General features: G+C 43.3%; 1 protein-coding gene across 7 annotated transcripts in view; it reads right to left on the bottom strand.

Moving 5' to 3' along the window:
* The window catches only part of RUNX2 (RUNX family transcription factor 2), a 300,299-nt gene that overhangs the window by 105,256 nt on the left and 167,933 nt on the right, over positions 1–27,110 (bottom strand). For all 7 annotated transcript variants that reach the window (XM_064476544.1, XM_064476542.1, XM_064476547.1 and 4 more), the window contains one exon: positions 25,028–25,189. In XM_064476544.1, coding sequence (XP_064332614.1) covers positions 25,028–25,189 — 162 coding nt within the window. The remainder of the gene's footprint in view (positions 1–25,027; positions 25,190–27,110) is intronic.

Raw genomic sequence — 27,110 nt, 5'->3', positions numbered from 1 at the left:
TTTTTAAATGTAAGTTTAAAAAGCTAAAGCTCTAAACATTCTTAGAAACAATGAACAGTACATATATGTAAATTAAAAAATATATGTGCACTAAATTAAAAAAAAAATCTATCAAGCCATGAAAGACATAGAAGAAATTTAAAAGACATATTACTAAATGAAAGAAGCCAGTCTGAAAAGGCTACAAACTGTATGGTTCCAACCAAATGACATTCTGGAAAAGGCACAGCTACAGAAACAATAAAAAGATCGTGGTTTCCAGGGGTTTGGGGAGAGGGAGGGAGGGAGGAATGAATAGATGGAGCACAAGGGATTTTTAGGGCAATGACATTATTGTATATGATTCTATAGTGGTGGCTAAGTGTCATTATGCATTTGTCAAACCCCATAGAATGTACAACATCAAGAGTGAACCCTAATGTAAACTATGGACTTTAGCTGATAATAATGTTCCCATGTTGGCTTGTCGATTGTACCAAATATGCCACAGTGATCAGAGATGTTGAGGGTAGGGAAGTATATATGTGTGGGTGGGGAGGGCTATGTGGGAACTCTATTTTCTGCTCAATTCTGCTGTAAACCTGAAACTGCTCTAAAAAAATAAAGTCTATTTTAAAAAAAGAAGAAATTAGGTGGAATGAAAAAAAAAAAAAGAATTATGGATGACCTTTATGGAGGAAGCAATGGCAGCTGAGACACGTGGGCCTGCGTGACATCACGAGATGAGAACGGTTCTCCCGCCCCAGGCCCGTGGGTTCTACTCCACCTCTGCTGCCCAGACAGCGAGCCAGCTGGAAAAGGCAGAGCATCCGCCTTGAGGTTCCTGAGATCTGTGTCCTCCAAAATGACACAAGGAAGGGGAAAATCTTCTACCTTTTCAGGCCACACAGGTGCAGAGCCTTGAGATCAGAGGGTGTCACTTTGACTCAGCACAGGTCACAGCCTTGCTTCACCAGGAATGACTGAACTCGGCGAAGAAGGTGCGAACAATGAGGCTATTGGCACGGAGTCCCCTGTCTTACTCTCCCAAGGTCACATCCCACTATGCCCCAGTATGAACCCTCCTCAACGTGGTGGGACGCATACTCAGACCCTTACTGCAGCTTCACTCAGGCTGTCCCCAGACTCACAGCCACCTCTCTTCCCTCCGCCAGACCCAGAGATGAAAGCACTGTCTTAAAAGCTCACCATTACACAAGCACTTCCCAGGGCTACAAATTCTTATCATCTTTCCTTCCCCATCTACATCTTGAACGTTTACGTATGTAAATTTTACTACTCCATGCATTTTAAAGTACCGTCATTGGTTTTAGATAAATATTTTCATATTCCAACTAAAGGGAAAGCAAATTAAGGATAAGACCCACGTATCCCTCTTTCAGATCCTACCTAGTACATAGCACAGTACTGACAAAAGACGAGTACTTCCAAAAAGTGCGATGAACTGATGAATTACTAGCCTAGTCCCGATCAGGCAACTTGACAGAAGTAGAAATGCTATGTAAACATTATCTAAAAATCTATTTTCGATTATGTGCAGAATATTACTTTGCATTTTTCCACACTGAGGTTTTAAGAGATTTTACATCAATTTTCTTAATTTCCCTGAACTTGGCCCTTCACACTAAAAATGATAAGTCTCTATCACTAAATTAGTTTTACTTTTAATTTCATTAGATAATGGTTGGAAAAACATACCCGAGGTGGCAGAAATGAAACAGATCATGCTGATGGAGAAGAAACCAGCAAAATGAGAATCTGAAATCAATTTTTTGAAGATAATGAAAGGTCAGGCTAGCAAACTCCATAGTTTTGCAAAAGAGAGGAAAGTGCCTCAACTGTCCAGGATAAATATTTATTTTCCGTGTTGTAATGAATTGTACTTTTCCACTGCACGCTCACAAATTCTTAAAGACCAGCTGATCCCAAGGCTAAGAAAGTATGCTATGCTGAAGGAAAGAGAGAGAGGAAAAGGAAAAAAAAAAAAACCCACAACCTGGCAATTTTCAGAAACTTCAGCCATTCCTTAAACCCACCCAAATTTTGAGGATACTGTTGGAATAATATATTTCCTCTTGGTGAAGGGGACAGAGGGAGGAGGTCAAAGATGGGCAGTGTGTGTGCGCGCGCACCCGCGTCCAAAGAGGGTAAGAGAGAAGGAAGAAACCAAAGAGGGGGTGGGGAGAGAAACGGAGGAAAAATGAGAGATCATCTTGCTAGGCCTTGATTAAGAACTTTTTAAAGGCGAGGAAGGGTGGATAGTCTTTGAAACCAGATCCACGGCAGGAAGGAGGCCAGCACCCAGGACACCGTGTCTTTGAGCAGGGGCCACCCACGGTGCCGCGGCAGTCATATGACTGCTCTGTCACATCCTGAAGCCATTTCCAGCCCATGCACACGTCTGTGCTCCCATTTAGAGAGGATGGGATATATTGGGAACACACATATGGAAACACTTTCAGAGAATCAGTTTCCATGAAATTCATAATGAGCCAAGTGGCTTCAGATGTGGTTGCGTTCCTCCGATTAGCCAGAAGGAAAAAGAAAAAAAAAAAAGGAGGAAAGAAGGAGGAAAAAAGGGACAAATCCACCCTTTCAGACCTTATTTCAGTTTCAGAGAAATTAAAAACCACTAATGACTTATGGCTACCAAAACACAGAGCCACAATTAAGAGAGAGAGGGGGAACTAGGAAAAAGAGGGAAGGAGGTTTAAAAGCAAGAGTCTTGCCCTCCTAAAAATAACAGCTTCGATATCGGTAATCTTATCTGAAATCAGGAGGAGGCTTTCCTCTGATGGTATCTGCCTCTAGTGGCATAATTAATTTTCTGACATCCTGGCTGTATGCAGCGCGCATGCGCACGGGGATTGGGGGCGACACGGCCGAAGGCAGAGGCTGGAAGACCAGCTCTTGTTTGATAACATATGTGGCCAATTAAGATTATTTTTAAAATTGCAACTAAATGATAAATTGTTCCTAAGTAAATCTTTCCAAAAAGCCCGAATACAGAAAGGACGGCCTGGTATTTTCCTGTGGCCTGTGCTAGTGGTAACTATATTAAAAGGCTATATTAAAAGCAGAAATTTATGAACTGGTTGAGATGTTATATATTAGACACTCAAGCCTAGCTGATAGGAAAGCATGAAATACAAGAAGGGAACAAGTGGGGGAGGGTTTTTTAAGAGGGACATTTAACTGATATTTGTTAAGTTAAAACAGTTTTTTATATTAAAACCAAAACAGGCCTACGATGGAGTAAAATTCACATGAATTTTAAGATATAACAAGAGACGCAAAAGTGCTTTCCAGGCGGGAGTTGGGGTTGTTTTGGGTTACGTCAACAGATTGTGGAGGGCAGAGCAGGGGAGGGGCCCTGGAGTCCCCACTGCCCCTTGGGGTGCTTCTTTCCAGCCTGGCAGCAGCCTAAACCCTCCATTTAGGAATGCCCTGGGGATGGGCTGGGAACCAGCACTGGCTGTTGCTTAACAGACCAGTCTCTGCTCCCACCATAGGGATCCTCTAAGTGACTTCGTAGTCACCGTACCCCATGGTATCACTGTCACAGGACTTACTAAGAGGAAAGAGTGGCGGCCAAACTCCTGAGATTCGAAGGCTCCCATCTACAAAGGATCTTACTTCATGTAACGGCATTAAGTCCTCACCCCAGCCCTGGGAGGTAGACAGTGTCACTGACCCCACATTACGGATGACAAACTGAAGCTCAAAGAAGCGAAGGGAGTTCCTCAAGGTTACAGACCTGTGCAGGACATGGCCCCAGACCCAGGGCGCTCAGCTGTCAGTCCCCTCCAAGGTACAGAGGGATTCAATGTCATTTCCACGCGAATTCTAATGGCGAATTGCTATGCCTACCTGGAGGGCAATGATGCACTATCGTGCGGGTCTGGGGGGGTGGAGGCAGGGGTGGACTCAGCCCGTAACTCTCACAGTGTCTTTACCACTGACACTTTGACCGTAAGCAAATCACATCTTATGTTCCTTGGGTTCTCTCACTGGGTAAGTGAGAACTGGCAAAAGGACGCAGCAAATAGCAAACACCTCCTTCTCCAAAGGGTGTCCCTGCTTACGGGATTATCTGAATAGAGAATAAGGAGACTGAAAAGATTGGGTCCGAGCTAGGAAAGACATGGGTTGAGAAACAGAATCCTGAAACTCCCAATTAACGCCACGTACCCAGCTCCAGGCCCAACCAAACTCCTCTGTAAAAAAAAAAAGAAAAACAAACCTGTTGCAGTGGGAAAAGGAGGCTAGGAGAGCAAATAATCACCATAGAGACCACATTCCCCCATCCACTAAGTGCGCAGACACCGTTTTCAGGTCCAGCTCCATTCTCCCTCCTGGTCTGCTCCTCCAAGTCCAGCACCGATCCAGTCTCAGGCTAGCCCTGTAATCAAGCCTAGCGCTGACCCTGGACGGCCCAAGGGAAGGGAGGGTTGGCTCCAGACAGCAGCTGCCTCCGAGGTAGGACAGCTCAAAACCTGACAAGCTCGGGGAACAGTTTTTCAAATAAAATTCCCCTCACAAGGCTTAGCACCCCAGTGTGGTCCAAGCGCCCTGAGGCCATCCCGGACCTTAGTGCTCGTGACTCAAACCCCCTCAGTGCCCCAGGACCCAGAATGTGAACCAGATGACCGAAGTGCCACTCAGTCTCTCCAAGTCAGCACTGCAGGCCAGAGCTATCCCAGGCCTCACACAACTGTGGGAATCAGGGGTCAAAGCCACAGGCTTTAGCCGCCACTGTGTCCTGCCAGGACCCTTCCTTATCTCTGCCCCCCTCCCTCTTCAGTCAGATGCATCCACTTACCTGCTCCCTGCAGACCCGGCCCTGGGATTGGTGCCTGCCCCAGGAAGACCACAGAAGAGACTTCCTGGTTGTGATGGAAGGTAACCTTAGAATTGAGACCCACTTGTGCATGTGTGTATGTGCTGTATCTTCTGCCCAGACAGCAGGAGTTCCTGAATCCTGGTCTTGGCCACCTTGGAAATCCCGGTCTCAGGATTTCCCTGTTCACGACTGCCTACCCAGTCTGGGGCTGCAGGTCATGCTATTGATATGCACACGTGTGTACATTTCTAGATCTCTGGATTAGGCACACCGCAAGCATCTGCTAGGGTTAACGATCCTGTCCTGACTTACCCTTCCAGCCTTGTCCCTCACTCTACCTCTTCATGAACTCTACGATCCAGCTGGACCAGAGCCCTGTCCGTGGTCCACACCCCCCTCCCATACAGCTTTGTTACTCCCTCTGCCCTCAGTATCCCCACCCCCACCCCACCTGAGTCCCTCCAAGGTCTAAGCAGCATTTAAAGTCTACCTCACAGTCCCCCTCTGCTCCCACGATTCTCCTCGTGCTCTCGCTCTGGGCCCTAGCGGCCCCCCCTCCCCGCACGGCGTTCTTCATCCGTGTTTCTCTTGTAGGATGCATGTCAGAGGCCCCACAATCCCCCCATCACTGCTACCAGCCTGTCCCGTCCCTGAGAACCAGACGCTGTGTTACTTATCTTTAAAACCACTATAGCTCCTCTCAGAGTGACATTCGGACGGTACTTAAATGTCAGTGTGAGGAAAAAGGGATGGCGATGCCAGGTTCAACCTCGATCCTTGTCTCTAACTGCAGAGTGTGCGTGCCTTCTGATTTCTGCCTGTCCCTCTTCAGCCGGCTGCTCTTCCTGCCCCACTGCACCTGTGGTTTACCTGCACTCATGAGTTCCATGTCCACAGCTCTGCCCCATCCACCAGTCTTGGGGCACATCTCTCAGTCCACCCTGTTCCCTGGGTTTGCTCCCTAATCCTAAGAGCAAAAATGTGTTCTGGTTTTGTCAGTCCCAAAGCGAACCCTCCTGTCCACATCAATGCTGACTCTCAAAAATAATAATTAAATTAAAAGATCATGTCTCAAATGTAGACATTGCTTTTGAGGTTGTCTATTTTCACATACATCTGATTTTGCCATCACAAAAGGCCCAACTGACAGGTACCACCTGATGAGGACGCTTCGTCAAGGGAAGAATGCACTGTCTCAAGGATGCAGCCAATCAGGGGCAGAGCCAAAATAATGTTGGGTTTCCTATCCTGGGTCCCTTCCCCCCAGCTAGACTTGTCTCATTAGCATCTAAAATTTTTCATCCTAAGAGAAGTCCTGACAGGGGGAAAGATAGTATCTCTTTAACAATAGGCATCATTCTAACTGAATATTTAAAAAAGCAATGACCAGTGTGCCTTCTCACAGTGGAGGTTTAGATCCAATAACGTCTAGAAAGCAACCTACTACCTTTAATTTAACTGAAAAACTGACTCCCTTTGAAAAGAATTTCTTTTCCTTTGTTGCTAGGATTTAGCCTAAAAGCATGTACAAGCGTCTGCATACTGTCCTGAGACAATGTTTCTCAGGTAACTTCCGAATCCAAACGCAGTGTTGCAGTAGCTCGTTCCTCCGACAGTGTCAGAGGTTTCCACACCAGCCCTGCACACAGAATTAACTCAAAACCTCTGCAAGAAAAACATCCCTGCTTTTAGAGTTTGATTTGGCATCAGTTTCAAAGAGCTGTTTGTATATTTTAGCATATGTAGAATTTTCCTTTGCTTGAAACTTCTCTTCTAACAATGGACAAGACATGATTTCTCTTCTGAGTGACTTAAACAAAAACAAACGTGTCTTAGTTACATAGAACCTTGTTCTCAAGGTGTTTTTTTTTTCTTGACCAGAAATCAAACCCTGCAGATTGCTAAGCAATAGCCAGTCACATAGGGAGATTTTCCTTGCTGTAGGAAATAAACAAATACTAAATAAATCGACAAAAGAAAAAAATATATATATAGGACCTCCTTTCACTTTCTACTCTGCTTGGTAACATTCCCCTCTCAACATACACACACACACACACACACACACACACACACACACACTCCTGCAGAGGGGTTTCTTTCTCAGTGTTTATTCCCGGTGCTATAGTAATAAACTCGCCGCAAATGGGCAATTTCAACATCTGTTTGTGGCTGCTCCCAGACACCTTGTATTTCTTCAGGACATGAAGCCTGCTGACTCCCAAGTGTAAACAGACACACCTAATTATGTATTAAGGTGTCTGAGAGGAGCTACTTGTTTTGATGACAAAAAAAAAAAAAAAAGAGAGAGAGAGGGCCTAGTCATCTCGGTATCCTTGAGAGAGACACACAAAAACACAATAAATAGCCAGTGGTAGCTCCTCCCAACAGTGGACATTCTCTGCCTGCCCAAAACTGGAGCCCTACTTTAGCCGGCCTGCGAGTCCTCTCCCCTGCGTCCACAGCTGATGATGGCCAGTCAAGAGTGATGGAGCTGTCAAATGGGGGGCAAAGTCTACCCAGTCTCTCCAGCAGGATTTAATTTGAGGGTGAAAAGAGGAAAGGGGCAAAGGAGGAGGAGATAATTCAGATGTAGCTTTTTATTTCCATATCACAACGGCCATGTACAGCAATAGCCAAAAAAATGCCAGTGGCCTACAGGAAATGCAGCAGGAGAATACAATTACAGAGCCTTGGACCACGCAGTCGGGGGCGTGGGTTCTGGCCCAGCACTGCCCCTAGCGGGCAGGGTGATTGCTGTTGAGCCCTTCCCCTCCCTGTCCCCACATGTTCCTCGTCCGTAGAATGACGGACCTTGACTCAAGCTCTCTCCATGGGCTCCAACTCTAAAATTCTGATTCAACTACATATTAGATAACGTTGGAATTCTAAAGTAGCTTTAAAATTCTACTAGAAATATGGTTCCTTTAAAGAAAGATGCCCATTCATTAAAAAACAGTTATTACCGTTTTTAAAAACAAGGTATATTCACTGTGCAAAAAATACCCAGGTTTTCTCTCTAGATACAAAATGCCAATTAGAAAATTTAGAATATTCTTCCACTAAATAAAAAAATAAAAGTAACTGTTAACAACAGTTTGCAAGGAGGCCGAAAGAAAACGGGAACACTGTTAGCTTTTAAAGATTTTTGTCATTAAATTTAGCAGTGAAAGGGGTTAAAATTAGCTTTAGGCTCCTACACTCAATGAGGGATATGATATGAGCTATTTCTCTTTCTCCTTTGTTCCAGATCCTTTAAGTAAACTGGTTTGATCTGAACTATCTGAAGTAAAAATAAATATTTATATCCACCTTTCCAACTCTTGCAGGACAAGGATATATTATTAAGCATAATTTAAATAGCTTAAATTTCCTTGCCCTCATACATAAACATGTATACTTTCAGGTTTGCAGATTTCATTAATATGTACATTTTTAATCTCTAGAATAAAATTTAGATTTACGAAATCAGGAGGTGGATTATTTTCACTGTGGTTTCTGGTAGGAATCCGGTGAATTTTACTTTAGTTGGGTTCTCCGACCTGTATCAAGCACGAACTCTGGCTGCTTAGTAAGGATTACTGGTGTTATGTCCCCCGAGGGTGACCAGGCAAGGCCAATGTGATAAAAATTCCTCTTAGGACGGCACCAAACAGGCTTCTGTCGCAAAGTCTGGTTCTCATACGGAGACTGCGATGACAACACATCATGGGGAAAGCACACTTGGGGCCCAAAGACTTGGGGGTGAGTCTTTCCCCCTCTTTCACTATGTGACCTAGAAGTCAAGTCTCTGAACATTCTTGAGCTCTAATTCCTACTGGCAAAACAGGGATAACTGATAATAACATCTATATTCCGATAAACTGCTGTGAGATTAAATGAGAATGTCTGTGAGCATCTCTTCTATTTAAAACACTATCTAAATATCATTACAGTTATTAATGCTAAGTATTTTATGCACTTACTTTTACTATCACCTTTGGACTTAGTTGCTGAAATCCTTCCCGTTTTCCCCTGCACCTAACTTGTTCTAACAAGGTGCTGTCTGTAAGCTTTACGTGACTTCTGCCATTAGAAAAGCCACTGTTACCGCTGATATGACTGTCCAGGTCCTTTCGGTTTCCTCGCTCCCTGGAGTTGCTGAATTAGTGCAGCAGAAGAGTTCAAGCCTCCCCTCGCAAGGATGCTCCCGCCTTCCTGGTAGTGTCTTCAGTTCTTCACGTGTTCCAGGGCACCTGCCCGAGTCCCCATCTCTCCTCGCCAACCCAGTCTGCAGGCCAGCATCCTCCTAGCCCGAGCCGCACGGGCTGCTGGAGGCCACTGGTCATCGAACTGCACTGGGCCCTGGATCTCGTGCCACCCAGTGTGACGCTGCCAGGATCCACAATCCCAACCCGCAGGTGGTATCTGTACAAATCTCCTTCTTCTTTCTCTGTTTCCCTCAATGCTCATTTGCCTGTCTGTTCTATCTGTTAGAGCATACTTGCCACATTTTCCGGGCACTGAAGAGTTTTACCTCAATGTGAGTGGCTCCAGTTTGCCTTCTACATCACCCAGAATGGTACTTGCTTATTTGATTTTTACAAACTGTCAGAAAGATTCCTTTCCAACTTTTAACTAGAAGTTCTGTTATTTGCAATTTGAAATGTAACCTTTTCATTAAAATGTTAGCAGGAAGTCCCTTGGGTGGGGTTCACTTTGGTGAAATAGTTTTTCTCTTTTAGGCACCAGGGAACGTGGCACAAAGAGCAGGGTGATGCAGTGTAGCCCGTCTGCGGGGACCCGGGGCGCAAGCTGTGGCTTCACGAGTCCCAAGCTGACATTTCAAATTCTAGCTCCGAAGGTCTGTGCAGGGGCTGAAACACCCACATCTCCAAAGTCCTTAAATAGAGGCCTCGGAAGGCATCTTCTTACCCACTTTAGCAATGATTTTCAACACAATACTGCAGAGTTGTAGGGGAAAAGAACAGGACCAAAGCCTTAAGACTGAAGGGAGGCGTGAGTCTGATCAAGATCCCCTTGCCTGAAGAGGAAGGCAGTCTGACCGTCAGGATGCAGACCTCCTGGCTTCTGGGCAGAAAACACCCCTCCCTCTAGAGCACACTGTCTTTACGATCTCTTGCTTTTAAAAAGTGACTGTTTTTTTCAGGGGCTTTGCCTCCTCCTTACACTGAATCTTTTTGGCTGCAATTCTCCCTTCCTGTTACGTTCTAAACGACCAAGCCAGAGAGAAAGGTTAACAACGAGCTTCCACAGCCAAAGAAACAGCCCACCTAATATCCAGAATTCCAATCCATGAAGTTGTCAGAGCCGCTGGACTCATTCTAGATGTCTCATCCCATGAGATGTTGATGCTCTTTGAATTGTATCTTATTTTGGGTCCTTTGAGCTTCCCAAAGTCAATATAAATCCATCAAATAAATTTTAAGTAGATTAGGTCACTGAGAAATGTACTCCCCAGACTCTGATTTTGCTGTTCTTCTTCTTTCCTTTAAAACAAGCTAACAAACGGTGGTCACAGTTTTCAGTACGCGTCCCCCTGCGCCCTGGCGCTGCGGGAAGAAGAGGACACTGGCGTCCACAGGGAGCAGGACATTTGTTACTTTTCAAACAGGAAATGCACGAAGTGCTCCTGTCTTCATAAGATTGGGAAGCTCATTTCTAGAACCACAGTGGAAGGTTTGGGGGTGGGGATGGGGGGAAGAATCTCTCTTTAAGGCCCGGTTAAAGGATCTGAGACAGGAGTGAACACTGACTACAACTGTTACACTAAGAGTCTCACCGAGTAGAAGCTTCCGCCTTTACCTTTCGTTTGTGCTCATAAGATTCTGCTTAGAACAAGTCCCTCATCCTTGATCAACTCAAGTCCTTACCAGTTTAAGACGTGTGCAGATTTCCCAGTCCTCTGGGCAGCAGCTGCCCGGATGTTGACTCCATTCCCAGGGAGGACAAGTGCTGGGGTCTCGCCTGGCTCCCCTCAGCTCAAATGCAGGAGGTCGGCTTGCGAGACTGATGTAAGGGCCCCCTGCCCCAACCCAGGGGTCTCCCCACTTCACTGGTTGCCTCACTTTTCCGAGCGTGATCATCTTACAGCACCCGTGTAGCACTTTGTTCCACCCTACAAGGAGTATATCCAGGCCGTGAAACATTCGAGCATGCACTACCTATGTTTCAGGAGGAGAACACACCACGCTGGCCGGCCCCCCAAATGAATGTCAGCATTGTCCTCACTGCATGGCCATCTGAGTTTGCCCCACGCCTAGGAAGGAGCGCTACTGGAAATAATCAGATTAATGTGTCAATGAAAACAACCAACCCAAACATTTCGGCTCTCCAAATGGACTTCTGGCCTGAATTTTCCAGGTGGGTGGTTCTGTATTCACCCAATAAATCAAGCAATTCCTGAAATACCGCTTCACTGTGGGGCGTGTGAACAGTGTCTAAACATTAACTAAGATTTTATAAGATGCAGTATTATTCCTTTTAAAGTAAACTACGGACTGGGGGAAAGCATTGCTAAAACACTTTGATGATGCAGGCAAACACCCGCTTCCAATCCATTGTCTCCTCCCTGCCCCTTCCAGGTAAGCCCTGCCACCATCTTCTCACCCTGGCGACACTGCTCCCCGCCACACTCTCGCCACACTCTCCTCCTGCACGTTCTGTCCCAAAAGCCAGAGTGACCACCGGGAGATAGAGATCTGTTTATATCATCACCTTGCTTAAAATCTGCCGGTGGCTTATCACTGCAAGGGCCAGCAAATATCCCAACTTCTAATCCTGAGCAGCCGAGGCCCCACGTGAGCTGGGGAGCCCGTCTTGCCGACTTTATCTCGTCTTCTACACGCTCCTGCCCCAGACACTCCTCTTCCCAACTCAGGGCCCTTGCACGGCTTTCCCCACTGCCTGCGGTCATCTTCCCCAGGCTACCTCCTCCTTGTTCTCCGGATCTCAGTTTAAATGTTTCTTCCTCCTCACATCACCCTATTTTACCTTTTCCACAGCACATATCCTTAGATAATCCTTTCTTATTTTCCCTTTCCCAGTAATAGCTAACATTTATTGAGTGCCAGGCATTATTCTAAGGCCTTTATGTATATTAACTATCCTTTAGTCCTCATTACAACCTTTTGAGGTTGGTGGTATTATTATTATTATTATCATTATCATTATCATTATTGTTATTATACTATCATTAGCCCATTTTACAGATGAAGAAACTGTGGTATAGACAAGCTAAGTAATATCCCCAAGATCACACAGCTAGTGAGTAAAGAGGCCTGGATTTAAACCTAGGGAATCTGGCTCCAAAGACTGTTTAATCACCACGCCATACCCTAGTAGAAAACGCTCCCTGAACTTTTGTCTTATTCATTACCATGTTAATGAAGATTTTTGTCATGTGGTCATAAAACATAATAGCAATGTTTCACTAAAAAGAACTTTGTTGTAATTCTAATCATGTTTTCTCCAAATATATCTAATTTCTTTACTACAGAAAGTCTGGTCCTCGAATCTCATTTATTCTGTTATTAACAATTCAGCTGCTCTTTTGTTTTAGTAATCTTTAGCTTATAAGAGTCTCATTTCCCCAGTAAGATAAAGTACATGTCATTATAACCATTCCCAGGAAAAGAGGGTACAACACAGATAAGTTGCATTAAAACCCTGCAACGCTGTGTATTATGTCAATGAAATAAAGCTCCTTAATTTTAAATTAAAGCTGGGGTTTCAAAACCTGTCTGCAGATGCTGACACACACGCATGTATATGAGGTTTCACCACGTACAGAAGCTTAACTGTGGGCAAGGGGCAAGGTCTGAACGTACAGTTCTTTGGCATAGATCAACCTGATTTTAGGTTGCTTCCCATCAGAATCAACCAAAGCACAAGAAAAAGCTTTCCGTGACATCTGTAGTAGTTATTCCTATTAAGTTCGTTCATAAATCAAATATTACACTTGCCTCTATTCTTATTATGCATGGCAGTCCCCAGTTTCCTGATGTGGCAATTACTAAATCTTTCTGTGAGAAAATCTACCCTTCCAGGTGTTATTTTAGAATCACAGACATTGAAGGTTTTCTGATGCTCCTTGGAGAATGTCTGGCCCAATTAACTCATTTCACCCCTGAGGAAACTAAGACCCATAGGAGTTAAGCGACCTGCTCAAGTGATGTGCTCAGAGGCCCATCTAAAATTATACTACAGGTTCCTCAATTCCCAGCCAAGTGCTGCTTCCAACACCTTCCAATGATTCTTTGACAGTTTAATCACCATAAATATGCCTGGGCCTTAGAAGAAATGTTTTCCTGACAAACCAAGTCGATTCAACATACAATTATTGAACACCTACTATTTTATCAGTGTTGGGTTTAATTCTCTTTGGGGATGCATATCCCAAATTTAAATGCTGGATTAAAGAGGTTTTTGAGGTTTTACTAATCCTTCAAAGGTATATTAATCCAACTATATCAGTAATCGTGGTGAATGTCAATTGTCTAAATGCACCAATTAGGACAGATGTCGGAGTGGATCAAAAAAACGAGACACAACTATAAATTATCTACAAGCAACCCACTTTAAATATAAAGACACACAGAGATTATGTGGAACAACGGAAAGTCCCATTCGTTGCTGGTGTGAACGCAGTATGTACAGCCATACCAGGAGGCAGTTTGGCGGTTTCTTACAAAACTAAGCATGTTTCTACCATGCGATCTGGCAAGGGCACTCCTTGGCATTTACCCAAAGGAGTTGAAAACTTGTGTCCACACAAAACCTACACACAGATGTTTATAGGTTGTAAGGTACTCACACTACCCTTGAAGTGGTACCGTGTTACTGAAAGTAGACTTGGAGTAGTCGTGAATGTATATTGCAAACTCTAGGGCAACCACTTAAAAAAAGATTAAAAAAGAAGTATGACTGATATGCTAAGAAAGAGAAAAGGGAATCCTATAAAACTCTCAAAACCACAAAGGCAGAAAAAGAGTGGAAGAAAAAAACAGCATAAAGAATAAGGGCAATAAAAAGAGAACAGTAACAAATACGGTAGAGACAGATCCAGCTACATGAGTAATCACTTAGAATGTCAGTGGTCTAAACGCACCGATTAAAAGACTGAGACTGTCAGAGCAGGTCAAAAACCAAGAGCCAGATAATGCTTCAAAAGTATGGCACGCCTTCGGGGATTACCAGACACACATTATTACATACAAAATAGATAAACAACAAGGACCTACTCTATAGCACAGGGAACTCTATTCAATTGCTTGTAATAACATACAATGGAAAAGAACCTAAAAAGGAAATATGTACCTATGTATATGTGCAACTGAATCACTTTTCTGTACACCTGAAACTAACATTGCAAATCAACTACACTTCAATAAAAACTTTTTAAAAAAGGAGAAAAAAAAAAAAAACATTTGATACCCCTGACAACCCACTCACTTATGAGGTCAGAAAACTGTAACTTGTTCTGTTAACCGCCCAGGGGGACAAACTCTTTCCTTTTTGGAATCTTTTAGGTCAGCTCTCCCTCCACCACCCCTTTAAGCAATACTGTTTTCCCAAGGAACAGAACAGTTTGGGAGCTTAAAGTTTTGTTGTTTTTAATGATGAATACTACAACATTATTATCGGACTTTTTTCCTCTTTTCCAAGCCTGTTTTTATTTCCTTCGTAGTTTTTATTTAGAAAGGGTTCTTCTTAATTAAATATGGATTTATTGTGACCACATCAATGGGTTTATTATTGATTTATCGTGAGTTACTACTCTCCTTGGCACAGGGTGGAGCGTTGTTATTATTCCACTAACGATGGCATTACTACCAATTACAACAGGGAGCTGGAGTGGTGACCATTTGGGTTGGAGAGAGATCTGTGTCCAAAGTTTGGATACAGAAACATTGGTCTTATCCCCACCCACCATGCTTGGCTGTGTTTCTAAGTTGGTCACTTAAGGCCAAAGTCTCTCTGGAAAAGATACGCTACGTCCCTGCTTAAGAAACCCTTTGAGATACTCAGGGACAATGTTGCCTGAGTAGTATTTTATTTTAATTTATGTGACTTTCACAGACTTGACATTCAACTTCTTGAGAGTCACATCAAAAAAATAATTTAGACAGTTTAGTCAAATGGGATCCTAGATTTTCCTCAGACCAAGTCACTTAAATTCTGACCCAATTTAATAATATATACCCCCCTGCTTGTTTTCTGAAAATCACTTTGAACTGTTTGAAATACAAAAACACTGTTCAAAAGTGACTTTGAACAATTCAAATTAAAGTGCTGTCACTTGCATTTTACCATATAGAATTTTAATTATAAAAAAGATTTTTACTTGTTTAGTTACCTCTTTCAAATATCCTTTTCTAAGGTTCCCCTTATAACTATTTCCACATATTAATAAACCTAAAAAATAACTTAATATAATCAAGCAGTTTCTCTTTCTTTTTGCTACCAACAGTAGTCAATTAATATTTCCTGAGAAACCAATGCTCAATATAAAGTAACAAAGTAATACTCACACATGGGGGTTTCAATGGTCCTATTTTTTCCTGAAAAAAAGTAAGTAGTACCTTGGCTAATATTTATTAACTCCCCAATAAAAGACCTGTCAGGGATATTTACATGTATATTCATTCTAAAGGTAATGAAGACGTAAATGGATGCCTACGTGCATATATCTGTTACAGCACAGTGCTAACAATGTTCCTCCACTTTAAAAGAGATAGTGGGAAAGTCTAGATTATAATCACATGCTAGGACCATATCTGTATATATGGCATGTATAATTAAGGTAAATGACAATTGTCCTTAGCTTCCTGTACAGCTCCACTTCCAGATCTATTAGCCAATTCCTAATAGTCACAGCGTAATGAATCTGAAGCACAGAGCACCGTCTGTCTGGTAGACCTTTCTACGGCAGGCAAGGACTTCCCGTGAGCACCTACACCTAGAGCATGAAGCTCGAAGTTAGAGAGAGAGATAGCAAAGGATTGGCAGGCCAGGTCCTTGGTCTAAGGGGAGCTTTCAATCTAGTTGAAGTCTTGGGAGAGACAGCAAAGGATTAGAAGATCAGGCCCTTGGCCTAGGGGAGCTTTCAATCTAGCTGGAAAAAGACAAGATCTTATATATTCTTGTCATAACTTAAGAAACATTATGAAACCACACCTGTCAACAAGTGTAATTTTTTTTTCAGCTGAAAATGTAATTGTTGAAGCAATTCAGAGTAAAAATATAATCTGAGCAGAATGGAATTTTTTTTTTTAATCCTCTAAAGGAGAAGACTTTAGTAAAAAAAAAAAAAAGATCTTTCACTAAAATCCTGAGCATTTTCTGCATATTCTGGCCTCCACACAGCCTGATGTCATTATGTAACCACATCATATTCCCATTATGTCTTCTAAAAGAGACTGAAAGCTTCCTGAAGGCAGGGACAACGTCTTCTATTTCATTATTATTCATTGCACGCCTAAACACATTTTAAGTTATGTACCAAGTATCTGTTGAGCTGATTTGAAATGGCTGAAATGAACTGAAAAAAGACACCCCAGGGAGGAAGAAATGCAAGAGGCCACGAATCTACTGGGTGACATTTATAAAAATCCAAAGTTCGTGCCAGGTAGAAACTATTACTGAATTAAATCAGATAAAACCTAACAGGAATAACTATAAATTTTCATACTTTGATCTAAAAAAAAGAAAACTGGTAAAGTAAAAAAAAAATGGAAAATACAGTTTGACAGAAAGTGGTAAACATGAGAAAACAGCATAACATGGTTGGTGTGGGTGGCAGGCATGAAGAGGGACCACTGAGAAGGTGTAGTCTCCCCAGAGATCACTGACCAGGACGGTGAGGTCATGTGACACAAAACCCCATCACACGGCAAGAATTTAAAAAGGAGAGAGGGCGGAGGAGAACAGGAAAAATTAAGAAGGTCAGGCTTCGTGAGAAATGATAGTTGTCCAAACCAGATCTTTTGCTTTGTTTTACAGGGACTGTTTTGCTTCAGTTTATGGCTTTTCGTTAACAGAATTTCCATCGTTTTCTCAGAAAAGACTTTGACACTTTATTACATGACAGCTATAATTAATGTCAGACTCTAAATTAGAAATCAAAAACTCTATTTGATCATTTGGTTTCAAGCTGGACCTAAAGTATGTTTTGGCATGATTACTAACTGTTAGCAGCAAGTTCTGGAAACAGATGCAGTCTTGATATGTTTTCTAAATGTGAAACACATTGCAAAAAGACTTGGAGATAAAAATACACACTGCTCATGCACACTCTTACTGTGCTATTTCCTGTCCTTATCAGCAAAAGAAAGTGTCTCTCATTTTGCCCTTTATCTGTGGTCCCAGGTGAACAAAATTTTCTTTCTTCTTTTTCCCTTTCTTCTTTCATCTTTCTCCTACATGCTTATCTTTTTTTTCCTAACATCTTTCCCACTAATACTTGTTCCAGTAAACATTTACTGAGCACCTACTATGTGCCAATAACTGTGCTAGGTTCTAAGGACTCAAGGATCTGTAAGACACAGTCACTGTCCTTTGAGAAGCCGACCTCCTATATAAGGGAAAGGCATGTAATCAAACTACTGCTAAAGGAAGATACGTACACATTAGAGGTGTGTCCCAACTACAGAGATGAGGAATGGTGAAAGAGTGATTCACTTTGAGGAAAGTGATGCTTGAGAAGTGGATGCCCGGCCACGGCAGGGCAGGGGGCTGGCCTGGAAGTGTGGAATAGCACAGCACACTTGAGGAAGGCAGGCCAGGCATTCTTAGGAGAAGAGGAGCATCCTTTCCCGAGGACAGGTGGGTATTTGGGGAGGCAGCTAAGTTGTCATATAAATGGATTGTTATTTCAAGCTGGGTCTGTTCTGTACTTGAACTGCTATGAATGACCACCTACAGGTCCGTGTTCAGAAATGTGTCCACGGGCAAAACCAGAGAAAACAATTTTAATTCAGAAATAGACCAAAGACTAGGAACATCATATTGTGGACCACTTGGTGACAGCTGCTTTGACAGAGGAAGTGTTCCACCAGGAGGAATGCATGAAATGCTTTCTAAAGAGAAATATCATTGCCTAAGTCGGTAACAAAAGGAAACGGGAGGGTGGTATTCATTGGTGCAGGGAGAGCAGTCTGGATGTTTTTAAAAATTTAATAACATCCTTACAGTGGAATATTACTCAGTGGTAAACAAAAATGAGCTATCAAGCCATGGAAAGATATAGAGGAGCCTTAAATGCACACCTCTAAGTGAAAGAATCCAGTCTGGGAAAGTTACATACTGTGATTCCAATTATATGATATTCTGGAAAAGGCAAAAATACAGAGATAGGAAGAAGATCAGTGGTTGCCAGGGTTTGGGAGGGGAGGTGGGGAGAGATAAACAGGTGGAGCACAGGGGATTTTTTAGGGCAATGAAACTATTCTGTGTGCCTCTGTACTGGTGGATACACGGCACTGGGCATTTGGCAAAACCCACAGGAGTGCGCAACACTGAGAGTGGACCCTAACGTAAACTGTGGACTTTAGTTAATAGTCATATTGGTTCATCAATTGTAACAAGTGTACCACACAAATGCAAGATTTTAATAATAAGAAAAAGTGGCCGGTGGGGACGGTAGGGGAGGGGGGAGAGATATAAGAACTCTGTACTTTATGCTCAACTTCCCTGTAAATTTAAAATGCTTTAAAAAATTTAAGCATTAATTTAAAAACAAATATATATGATAGTATGTTTCTACTCTTTTGAAGCTAGTGACACAACCAAGTTTTCCACCAGCATTTATCAGGTAAGGCAAGCTTTCTTTACCAGAAGTCCTAAAGACAACAAATTCCTGGACAGAAACGATCTTACTCCCTGCAGAACGTCTGAGACATGCAGATGGGCAATTGTGAGGAATACACTTTCATGGGACCACTGAGGCACAGTAAATGAACTGACATATCTAAGAACAGTGCAAAGAACCTTCAGTAACAATGAAACTAAAACTCAGCTTTCTTCAGTGAAATTACCTCCACCCTTTTCTCAGATGCCAGGGAACCACAGAAGCCACTGCGTCGTTAGAAAAGTAACATTAATATTTTTGGTTAAGTTAGGTTCAAGCTCCCCAGCTTTCTTCTACAAAAAGAAAGGGATTATAGCAGATCTTTCAACAAAATTTATAACCATGTTTCTGCCGTCCCTGCATAACTGCGACTGCTTCCATTACTAAGTCTTTTCTCCACGTGTGGGTGGTTGTACGTGTATCAAAAGTAAGTCCTCACGAAAACAACCGACAAGAGCCATGTATAAAGTCAGTCGAACCATGGACGCAGGTTTCAGTCTGCGCTTTGATACCGCAGTCTAGCTACAAGTAACAGCACCTCGTCACACGACCAAGTGTCGTCAGCTCTGTGAGCTGGGCCCACTACCCGCAACTGCTCTAGTAGGAATGGAAACCGCTTCTTGTGCCCTCCGCATCAGGAACTCAAAAGTGATGATGAACTGAAGCCCAGGTAGGCCCTTGAAACTGGGCCAACACGCAAAGAGAGAAAAATATCCTCTGCCCGTGTCAGAAAACAGCCTGCTTTTAAAGAAAGCGAGATGAATTTCAGCTCACAGAATGCAAAACCAACCCAACCAATCACAGTCAACAGTACAGGGAAGAGTACTGAATATTCAATTGGTAACACAGGGCTGGCCTTTGTTTAGGGTCCATTAAATTTAATAACTTCCCCCTTTGTGGCTTTAAACGGAGAACTTCTTCAAAATAAGAGTGGCTCCTATTAAACATAATTACTTGCCCATGGCGGCGACGGCAGAGGTGCCGTCTACCCAACAGGTGGGCCTGAGTAAAGGAATGGTTCTGCAGTAAAAAGTAGATGCTCTAGTGTTTTGCTGTCGTTGCTTTAACTTTCTGGTTTATTAGTATTAATTGCCGGAGTTTTCCTTTTAACCTCTCTGAAGGCGTCACTCCCTCCTGTGAGTTGAGTGGCCCCGCTAATATCCATGTCCAAACACACTTGGCACATTACTGAAGCCGCTGCTTTCAAACCCTGACTTGGGGGAACAGATAGAGACTCGGCTGGAAGGGACATTTGAAAAGGACCTGCACCGAACACCGCCGGCTTTGACGTGACATGAAAAAGTCCTCCCACTAGGCCTTCAGTGATCAAATGGAGTTTTTCCACTGCAATTTCTAGATTTTGTGGCAGTAATACAATCATTTTTAGTAACTTTATTGATTAGGCTGATGCCCATTCTGCTGACCTTTGGAAATATTATTGTTTAGTGACTAAGAGTCATAAAAATGGAGACATACTGAATAGTCCTGTACAGTTGATTAAGTGGAATTTTTTAAGTATTTAATATTTGAATATTTTGAAAGAAGAAATTCAAGACTATTTGCTTACACAGAAAAAAAAAAAAAACGACCTTCAAAAAGATTACAGTTCTTAACTCTGCCTCACATAAAATAATCCTACCGTTGCAGAGAAAAGTCATCCACACGACCTGCGCTGGTCTCTCTCAGGGTAACTGAGACCAACAACCTGTGTTGTCCCTCGCATCTGCAATCCACGTATCCGTCTCTAAGAGCCCTCCAGAAAGCATCGGAGAGGTCCACGGGCACAAAGACCAAGACCGCAGAAAAATGCCTGTGAGACCCCTTCCACCTCGTGCACGCCAAAGAGCAGCACAGAAGTAGGTGAATCTAAGACTCACACGAGTGGGACGGGGAGGAGATATTCACAGTGAATAAACCTACGTTCAGTCTCCTTTAGGAGACTAACAATAGCTCATACTCTGACCCATAAGTCAAAGAATGAGAGTCAATAAAGAGTTATGCTTCTTTTTGTAATCGTGTAATTACATAATATACATTTTCGAAGTCAGTAATTATTTATTTACATGGTCTTTTTAAGTGAGCTCCAGAAGAGTAATTATAATCTTGGGGTCAAGCTTCACTAGCGCTTTGAACACCGAAAACGCCATGGGTGATCCATTATCTCAATGATACAGACCCTGTCAAGCTTTCTGGTCTTCACCTTGCCACACACCTTGCTCTTTCATAGCATCGGTGCGAAATAACTTGGGCCACCTCTGTAGAGGGAATATTCTTTTAGGATCAATGAGATGAAATGAGGTAACGTATGAAACCACGAGGGGTTGGGGAGTGAGACGTAAATACAGATTATTACGTGATGAGGCCGTGCCTATCATAGTAAGTGTGGTGGGAAGGGAACCAAGCCCTACAGAGCGTCTTCTGAGCTAGGCGTCTCTAGACCGGTTTCTGCTTGATTTTCATAAGCCAACTGGATATTACCTAAACTGAGTACAGTAAGGTAGACCCTCTCAGTCAATTACGTGACAATAATTTATTGTTCAGTTATAAACTTAAACTGATGCTTTTGCTCTTGTTAGAATACGGAAGGCTACTCTAGCTTAAGGAAATAGTTCCTGAATCTTTGTGTTACACCTACGAACTTCAAGATATCTGGTTCTGTATTTGTCTTTGCAGCAAAGCAAGGCTTGTGAGTAATATACCGGTATCATCTTATTTTATTTACTCCTCGCTTCCATGCAGGATTTGAGGGACGCTACAGGCGCTCTATGGTGTAACATCACACGTCATTATTGTAATTCATTAAGTTCTAGCATTTGTAGCCACACTTGGAAAATTACTCAGCAAGAAATGATACCAAAAATAAAAAGAAGTTGTAAAATTGGATTCTCTGAGAGTCTTTAAATAGATTCAGTCACAGTCTTTCTTTGGAATGATCTTTTAGGATGAAACAGAATTTCTTTCAGAATATTCCTTTCTGAAAGGTCTCTCTGGTCACTTTTATTCCTCTGATTCCCAAGTTATGTGCAGGTGTAACTTAACACGTTCTATTTTCTGATGTTACAATTGAACAGTTATTTTCTCTTAGTGTTTTATTAATTTTTTCTGTATGGCTCCCAGTTGCTTTTTAGTGTGATAAAAATTCATCATAAGTCTATGGGATAATAATAATCGTGACAAACACTTACAGAGTACTTCTATGTGTTACGCACTATGTTAAGTGCTTTATGAATGCCATGTGAGTATTAACTCATCTAAATATTTAAATATTTCAAGGAGGTTTTTACATTTTAAACGCATTCTGTGACCATACTTTTTATAAAGTAAATAACCCCCTTTAAAAGTTTAGATTTTTATCTACTGATTCATTTAAGCCAGGGCTTGCCTGTAAATTATATATATAGATACACAATTTTTACAAAACAATTTTGGCTTCCTAATATCAGCTACAATCTGTTTAGCACATATTGTGTGTCAGGCCTGCCCTTAACTCTTTACAAAAAGCATCTCATTTAATCCTCTCAGTAACCCCAAGAGTTAAATATCATATCTCCTTTTACAAATAATAAAACTAAGTTTTAGAGACAAAAGAAACTTGCCTGACATGTGCATCAATTAGGATTCAAACCTGGGTCTGAACCTCCAATCCTACTACCTAAGTGAGGGATTTTATTCTTTCTCATCCAAGATCGTACAAGGTTGTTTTGTGAGTCCCTGCATACAGGGACATGAGGGCTGATTTCTCTACACAAAAACATGAACTGTTCTGGAACGCATCTCAAAAAGTGAACATAGGACTGCTTGGAGATGCAGATAGAGGTTAATATTTTAGCTATCCGTGTTCCAGAGACATAGCATCTTGGAACTTAGGGACACCTTTAGATACTGAGGGGAAAAATAATAAGACAGAAAGTATGCAACTTGGTGCCTGGGAGCCTTTGAGACAGGCTTCTCTCCAAGGAGCTTCCCGGGACGGGTCCCCAGGGAAGGGAGAACAGTGCTCACTCCAGGTGACTTGGTCCCCGGGCCCACCAGGCAGCATCATGGGTGTGGACACAGCCCCGTGCCCAAGAACAAGGTCAGGTAAGCAGGGCTCCTCCGGTTCCCTGACAGCCTGCATCAGGTTCTTTCTTCCTGTGTCCCTGCACACTGACAAGAGGGATTTTCTGTTCTCCTCGCTCTCATGTTTATACAGAACCTCCCACTCCAGCACCTTGTTACTTTGCCAGGAACAACTCATAGAAATGTTTGGGGTGGGAGGAAAAAACTGGACTAAACTCAGTTTCAAACTAGTTTAAAGCAGAGGCCGGTTCCTACCTTTGGCCTTGGATCAATATACAGCTGGATAATTGGCCAGTTTCTGCTCCTACTGCCTCCCCTGTGAAATGGGAGAAGCTGTGTCCTATCCGTTTATGGAAATGTTTTAAGAAATTATCAGTAAACTGACTCCAAATAATCTGTCTGTTCTAGAATACACACGTAAATGACAAAATATCATTTATGTGGCATTTTCCCAGGGCTATTTTCAATGGTCTTCCCATTGAAGTCATACACGAATACACCTCAGCAAGAAAACGCTGCAGTTGAGGGTCTCCAAAGCCCCACTCACTGCCTGAGGCTGCCTTCTCCTCTAGGTACTGCCAAAGGACAAACAGTAAAATCTGCTTCCGCCACAGAGGGTTGGGCAAACGGAAGCCCCAGAGGACCCTAAACAGAGGAAAGCTTGCACAAATCTGTCCTGGCCACGTGTCACCTCGGTCCTATGTGAGACAAAACAGACTCAGCCTAAAATACCGCAGAAATGACCAGAACTAACTCAACACCATCCAACGCCGTCTCACATCAGCCCTGGGTATCCCCCTGTGCCTTACATCCTTCCTCGTCTCGTTAATCGATGTTTGCCTAAAGGGGGTGGTCATTCCAGTCAAGGGAAATGATAACTGAAATTCTACACTCCGCATGATTCCCCAGTAAATACCATGCAATGTATGAAACTAATAACAGCGGTCAGAATGAGAAGTGGTGACGTGGTTTTGCAAAGAACCTTGAGGTTCTCCCTCCCCAACCGACCCCTTCTTTCCCTACTCACCCCTACGGGAGTCCAGCTGCAGCAGAAAATGTGAAGGCGCTAGGACCGGGGAGCCCTTTCCTGCTATTCGCTTGAGAAACAAAGCCTTCCCTCCTCCCAAGTTGAAAGAAATAAAGGAGTCTGAGCTAATCAAAACCTGCAAGCCTGCTGGTGGCCGTCAGCTTGCCAGCGGTGCAGCTCAGCGGAGTGAGTAACGGCTTCGAGCTTTGCAGAAAATGAGAGAGGGAGAGAAAACAGAGACAGAGACACAAAGAGAAAGAAAGAGGCATTAACCTGGCCAGGAGTCAACAGGTGCACAGAGCCCGAACGCCTCCGAGAAGAGTCTCTGACAGACAGAGGAGGATCCAGCTGTGTGAGCCTCTGAGGGGCAGCTTCCTTAGGGGCAGGGCCGCGGTCTGGATGGCCCGGTGTCTCAGAGACTCTTTCTTATTCACAGGACTCGTGTGGTTGGCCAAGAGCCTTTAGCTCTCCTCTACCGGCCAGTTAGACGTCTCTGTGGCCACTCTCTGGCTCCCCGTAAGGAATTCGCCAGGAGAGAGGGGGGCGGCCAGGAGGCTATGACTCGCTCTTCCCCCACGAGCCTGGGAACTCGTGGTGCCTTCAGGAGAGGGAGGTGTGAGCAGCAGGCCGCCACGTGGAGGGCGGCGGCGGGGAGCTGTGCGATTCCCCGAGAGGCTGCCTCATCTGGAGCGGGCCACTCAGAGGCCACAGCTGGTCTCTCAGACTCTCGCAGCCTCACTGCGCTCCAAGGGGCTAGTGTCGGACTGGGATCTGAAGTTTGCAGGCGCTCTCTCTTGGAACTGGCGACCTGGGACTCCTGGGAGTTCAGAGCCTCTAGACACAGAGGGCCGGGCCCTCAGTCTGGAATCTGGCTCACAGGCGGATGTTAGGAATAGAAAGAAACGCAAGCAGAGGAAGGCCAGGCATAAGACCCTCAGGAGAAGGCCCCAGTTATGAGACAGCGCCAACCAAAGGGGATGCGATTCAGCAGGGCCAAGGCTGGGTGGCATGAAGTGTCAGCTTAGAAAACGATGCCCTCTCTGGTGGGTTTTCAGTCTCTTTCTTGACTTAAATTTAAGTTCAAGCATTTGCGAGCCCCACAATTCAGGTGTGCGGTGGTCAGACTCTTGTCCACAGACCTCTGACGGAGAGTTACTGTGAGCAGAGCTAAGACAGCTGGGCCCACCCTGCAGCCCCAACCCCACCCCGGCACGGGAGTGGGTTTTGAGTTAAAGTGTATGGTCTTTACCTGAGATGCGCCTGGGCACGTCGGTGATGGCAGGGAGCCCGGTGCCGCGGGTGGAGGACAGCGGGGTGGTAGAGTGGATGGACGGGGGTGTCATCTGGCTCAGGTAGGAGGGGTAAGACTGGTCATAGGACCACGGCGGAGAAGACTGTGCCTGCCTGGGGTCTGGGAAAAAGAAAAAAAATCTTTAGCACACCAACCGCTGTGGCCTTCGAACACACAACCCCACACTTAGAAAGGATAAAGCAGAAAGAAAAAAAAAAAAAACAGAACATACAAGGGCTATTTCTTTCCCACAACCTCACCCTTTCAGGCCCCATACAGCACAGAGCTTTCTAGACTTTGAGTCTCGATGAAAGTAACAAAATGGATCGTATGTAAAGACTATCTGTCTCCCTCTCACATAAATATTTCTGTTTGGAAAGCCCAACAGTCATTTAGAAAACAATCTGCTTCGGTTATCTTTACAAAGTGAAATTCTATTTCAGTGGTTTTCTGTATTTTTTTTCATATTACTCCAACAAACATGCATTACTTATTTCTTTTTTTAAAAGTTAGAAATTTTTTGGACAATCTACATGACTGAAGGACAGGGAAAACTGTGCCTTTTACTGCTACATGTCCAGCTATCTTTCTTTCGGATGTGCTTTTTGGTTTTCAAAGTGCAAAATTTCAGGCAGGTCAATGGGGTGGCACTTTCTGGCCTGGGGGTTAAGAGGTTGGGGTAGGGGTGAGAAGAGAGGGGGCAGCAGGTAAGAAGAACGGGAAGGAGGGGAGCCTGTTACGTTATTCTCATGCTAAAGCGACCCCAGAAATTAACCTTTAAGAAAAAGACAAAACTTAATTTCAAAGCCATCTGAGAACTGAAAAGCTTCATCACCATCTAGTTTCACTGTTACGCCCATCAGTTTCTGTCAGTAAGAAAATGACCCAAAACAGAACAGGAAAATGTCTTTAATCCTATCGGAATCTATCTAAAAGATGTCACATTTGGAATGTGACCTAGGGTTACCTACAGTCACTACAATGAGCAGGACAATAGGCAACCAACTGGTTAGGGAGAACTGCTGACAATTAGCAGTATCTTCTGATGCATGTCTGTGGAGTTTCTTGGAGGTATAAACTCAAGAGAGCTTCTTCGATCTACATAAGAAAAACTGATAATTTTGCTGTTTGTTTCCAGGGCAAAAAAAAAAGTGTGTATTTCAAACTAAACTGTTTTGTTCTTACAGAATCAAACAGAATCATAAAGAAATTTCTCCTAACTTGTTTTTTGCTAATTTTAATTTTTTTTTTTAATTTTTAAAATTCCAGTATGCCAAGCTGATCACAAGACAGCTTTGTGTATTCAAGCAGCCACGGACTTTGGAATGTGCAGAAATTAGGTTCACGTTCTGAGACTTCTATTTCCTAGCTGTGTGATCTTGGGTTAATTACTCAGTGACTCTGGATCTCAATTTCCTCATCTGTAAAAGGGGGTCAGGGAGGAACAGTATCGGAATCACAGGAGCGTGGGGAATGCGTGAGGAAACCGTGACCAGAGGGCCGGCACAGGAGGCGCTCGGAAAGTATTCATTTTTATCTTTAAAAAAAACTCTTGGTGGCACAGGAATAGTTCCATGGCTAAAACATATCTAAACTGGAGTTCATACATTTGGAACAGGTTTAATTTTTTATGTATTTAGTTTTACTTCTTTAGGTGGGAGGTAATTAGGCCTATTTATTTATTTTATTTTTAGAGGAGGTCCCGGGGATTGAACCCAGGACTTTGTGCCTGCTAAGCATGTGCTCTACCACTTGAGCTATCCCCCCTGGTTTCATTTTTAAATTATTTCCACATCACCTGATGGCCTCTGAAAATGAAAAGCTGTTTTCAAAAACTATAAATATACTTGAGTCCACTCAGGTTTAGCTCTAAAAATAAAAATGAGTATAACAAGGCATGGGGTTTTCTGAGATGATTGCTCTTTTAAAGCGTCTCAGGGTTTGTTTTTGTTTTTGTTTTTGTTTTGTACAAAGCCATTTAGTTGCAGCTAGTTCTTGTTTATTTGTTCAATTCAGAAACAATTTATTTAAAGAGTATCTA

This window comes from Camelus dromedarius, chromosome 19 (genome assembly GCF_036321535.1).
Source record: "Camelus dromedarius isolate mCamDro1 chromosome 19, mCamDro1.pat, whole genome shotgun sequence".
Classification (NCBI taxonomy): Eukaryota; Metazoa; Chordata; class Mammalia; order Artiodactyla; family Camelidae; genus Camelus; species Camelus dromedarius.
Note: the sequence above shows the minus strand (reverse complement) of the source record. Positions and strands in the feature narration are given on the sequence as shown.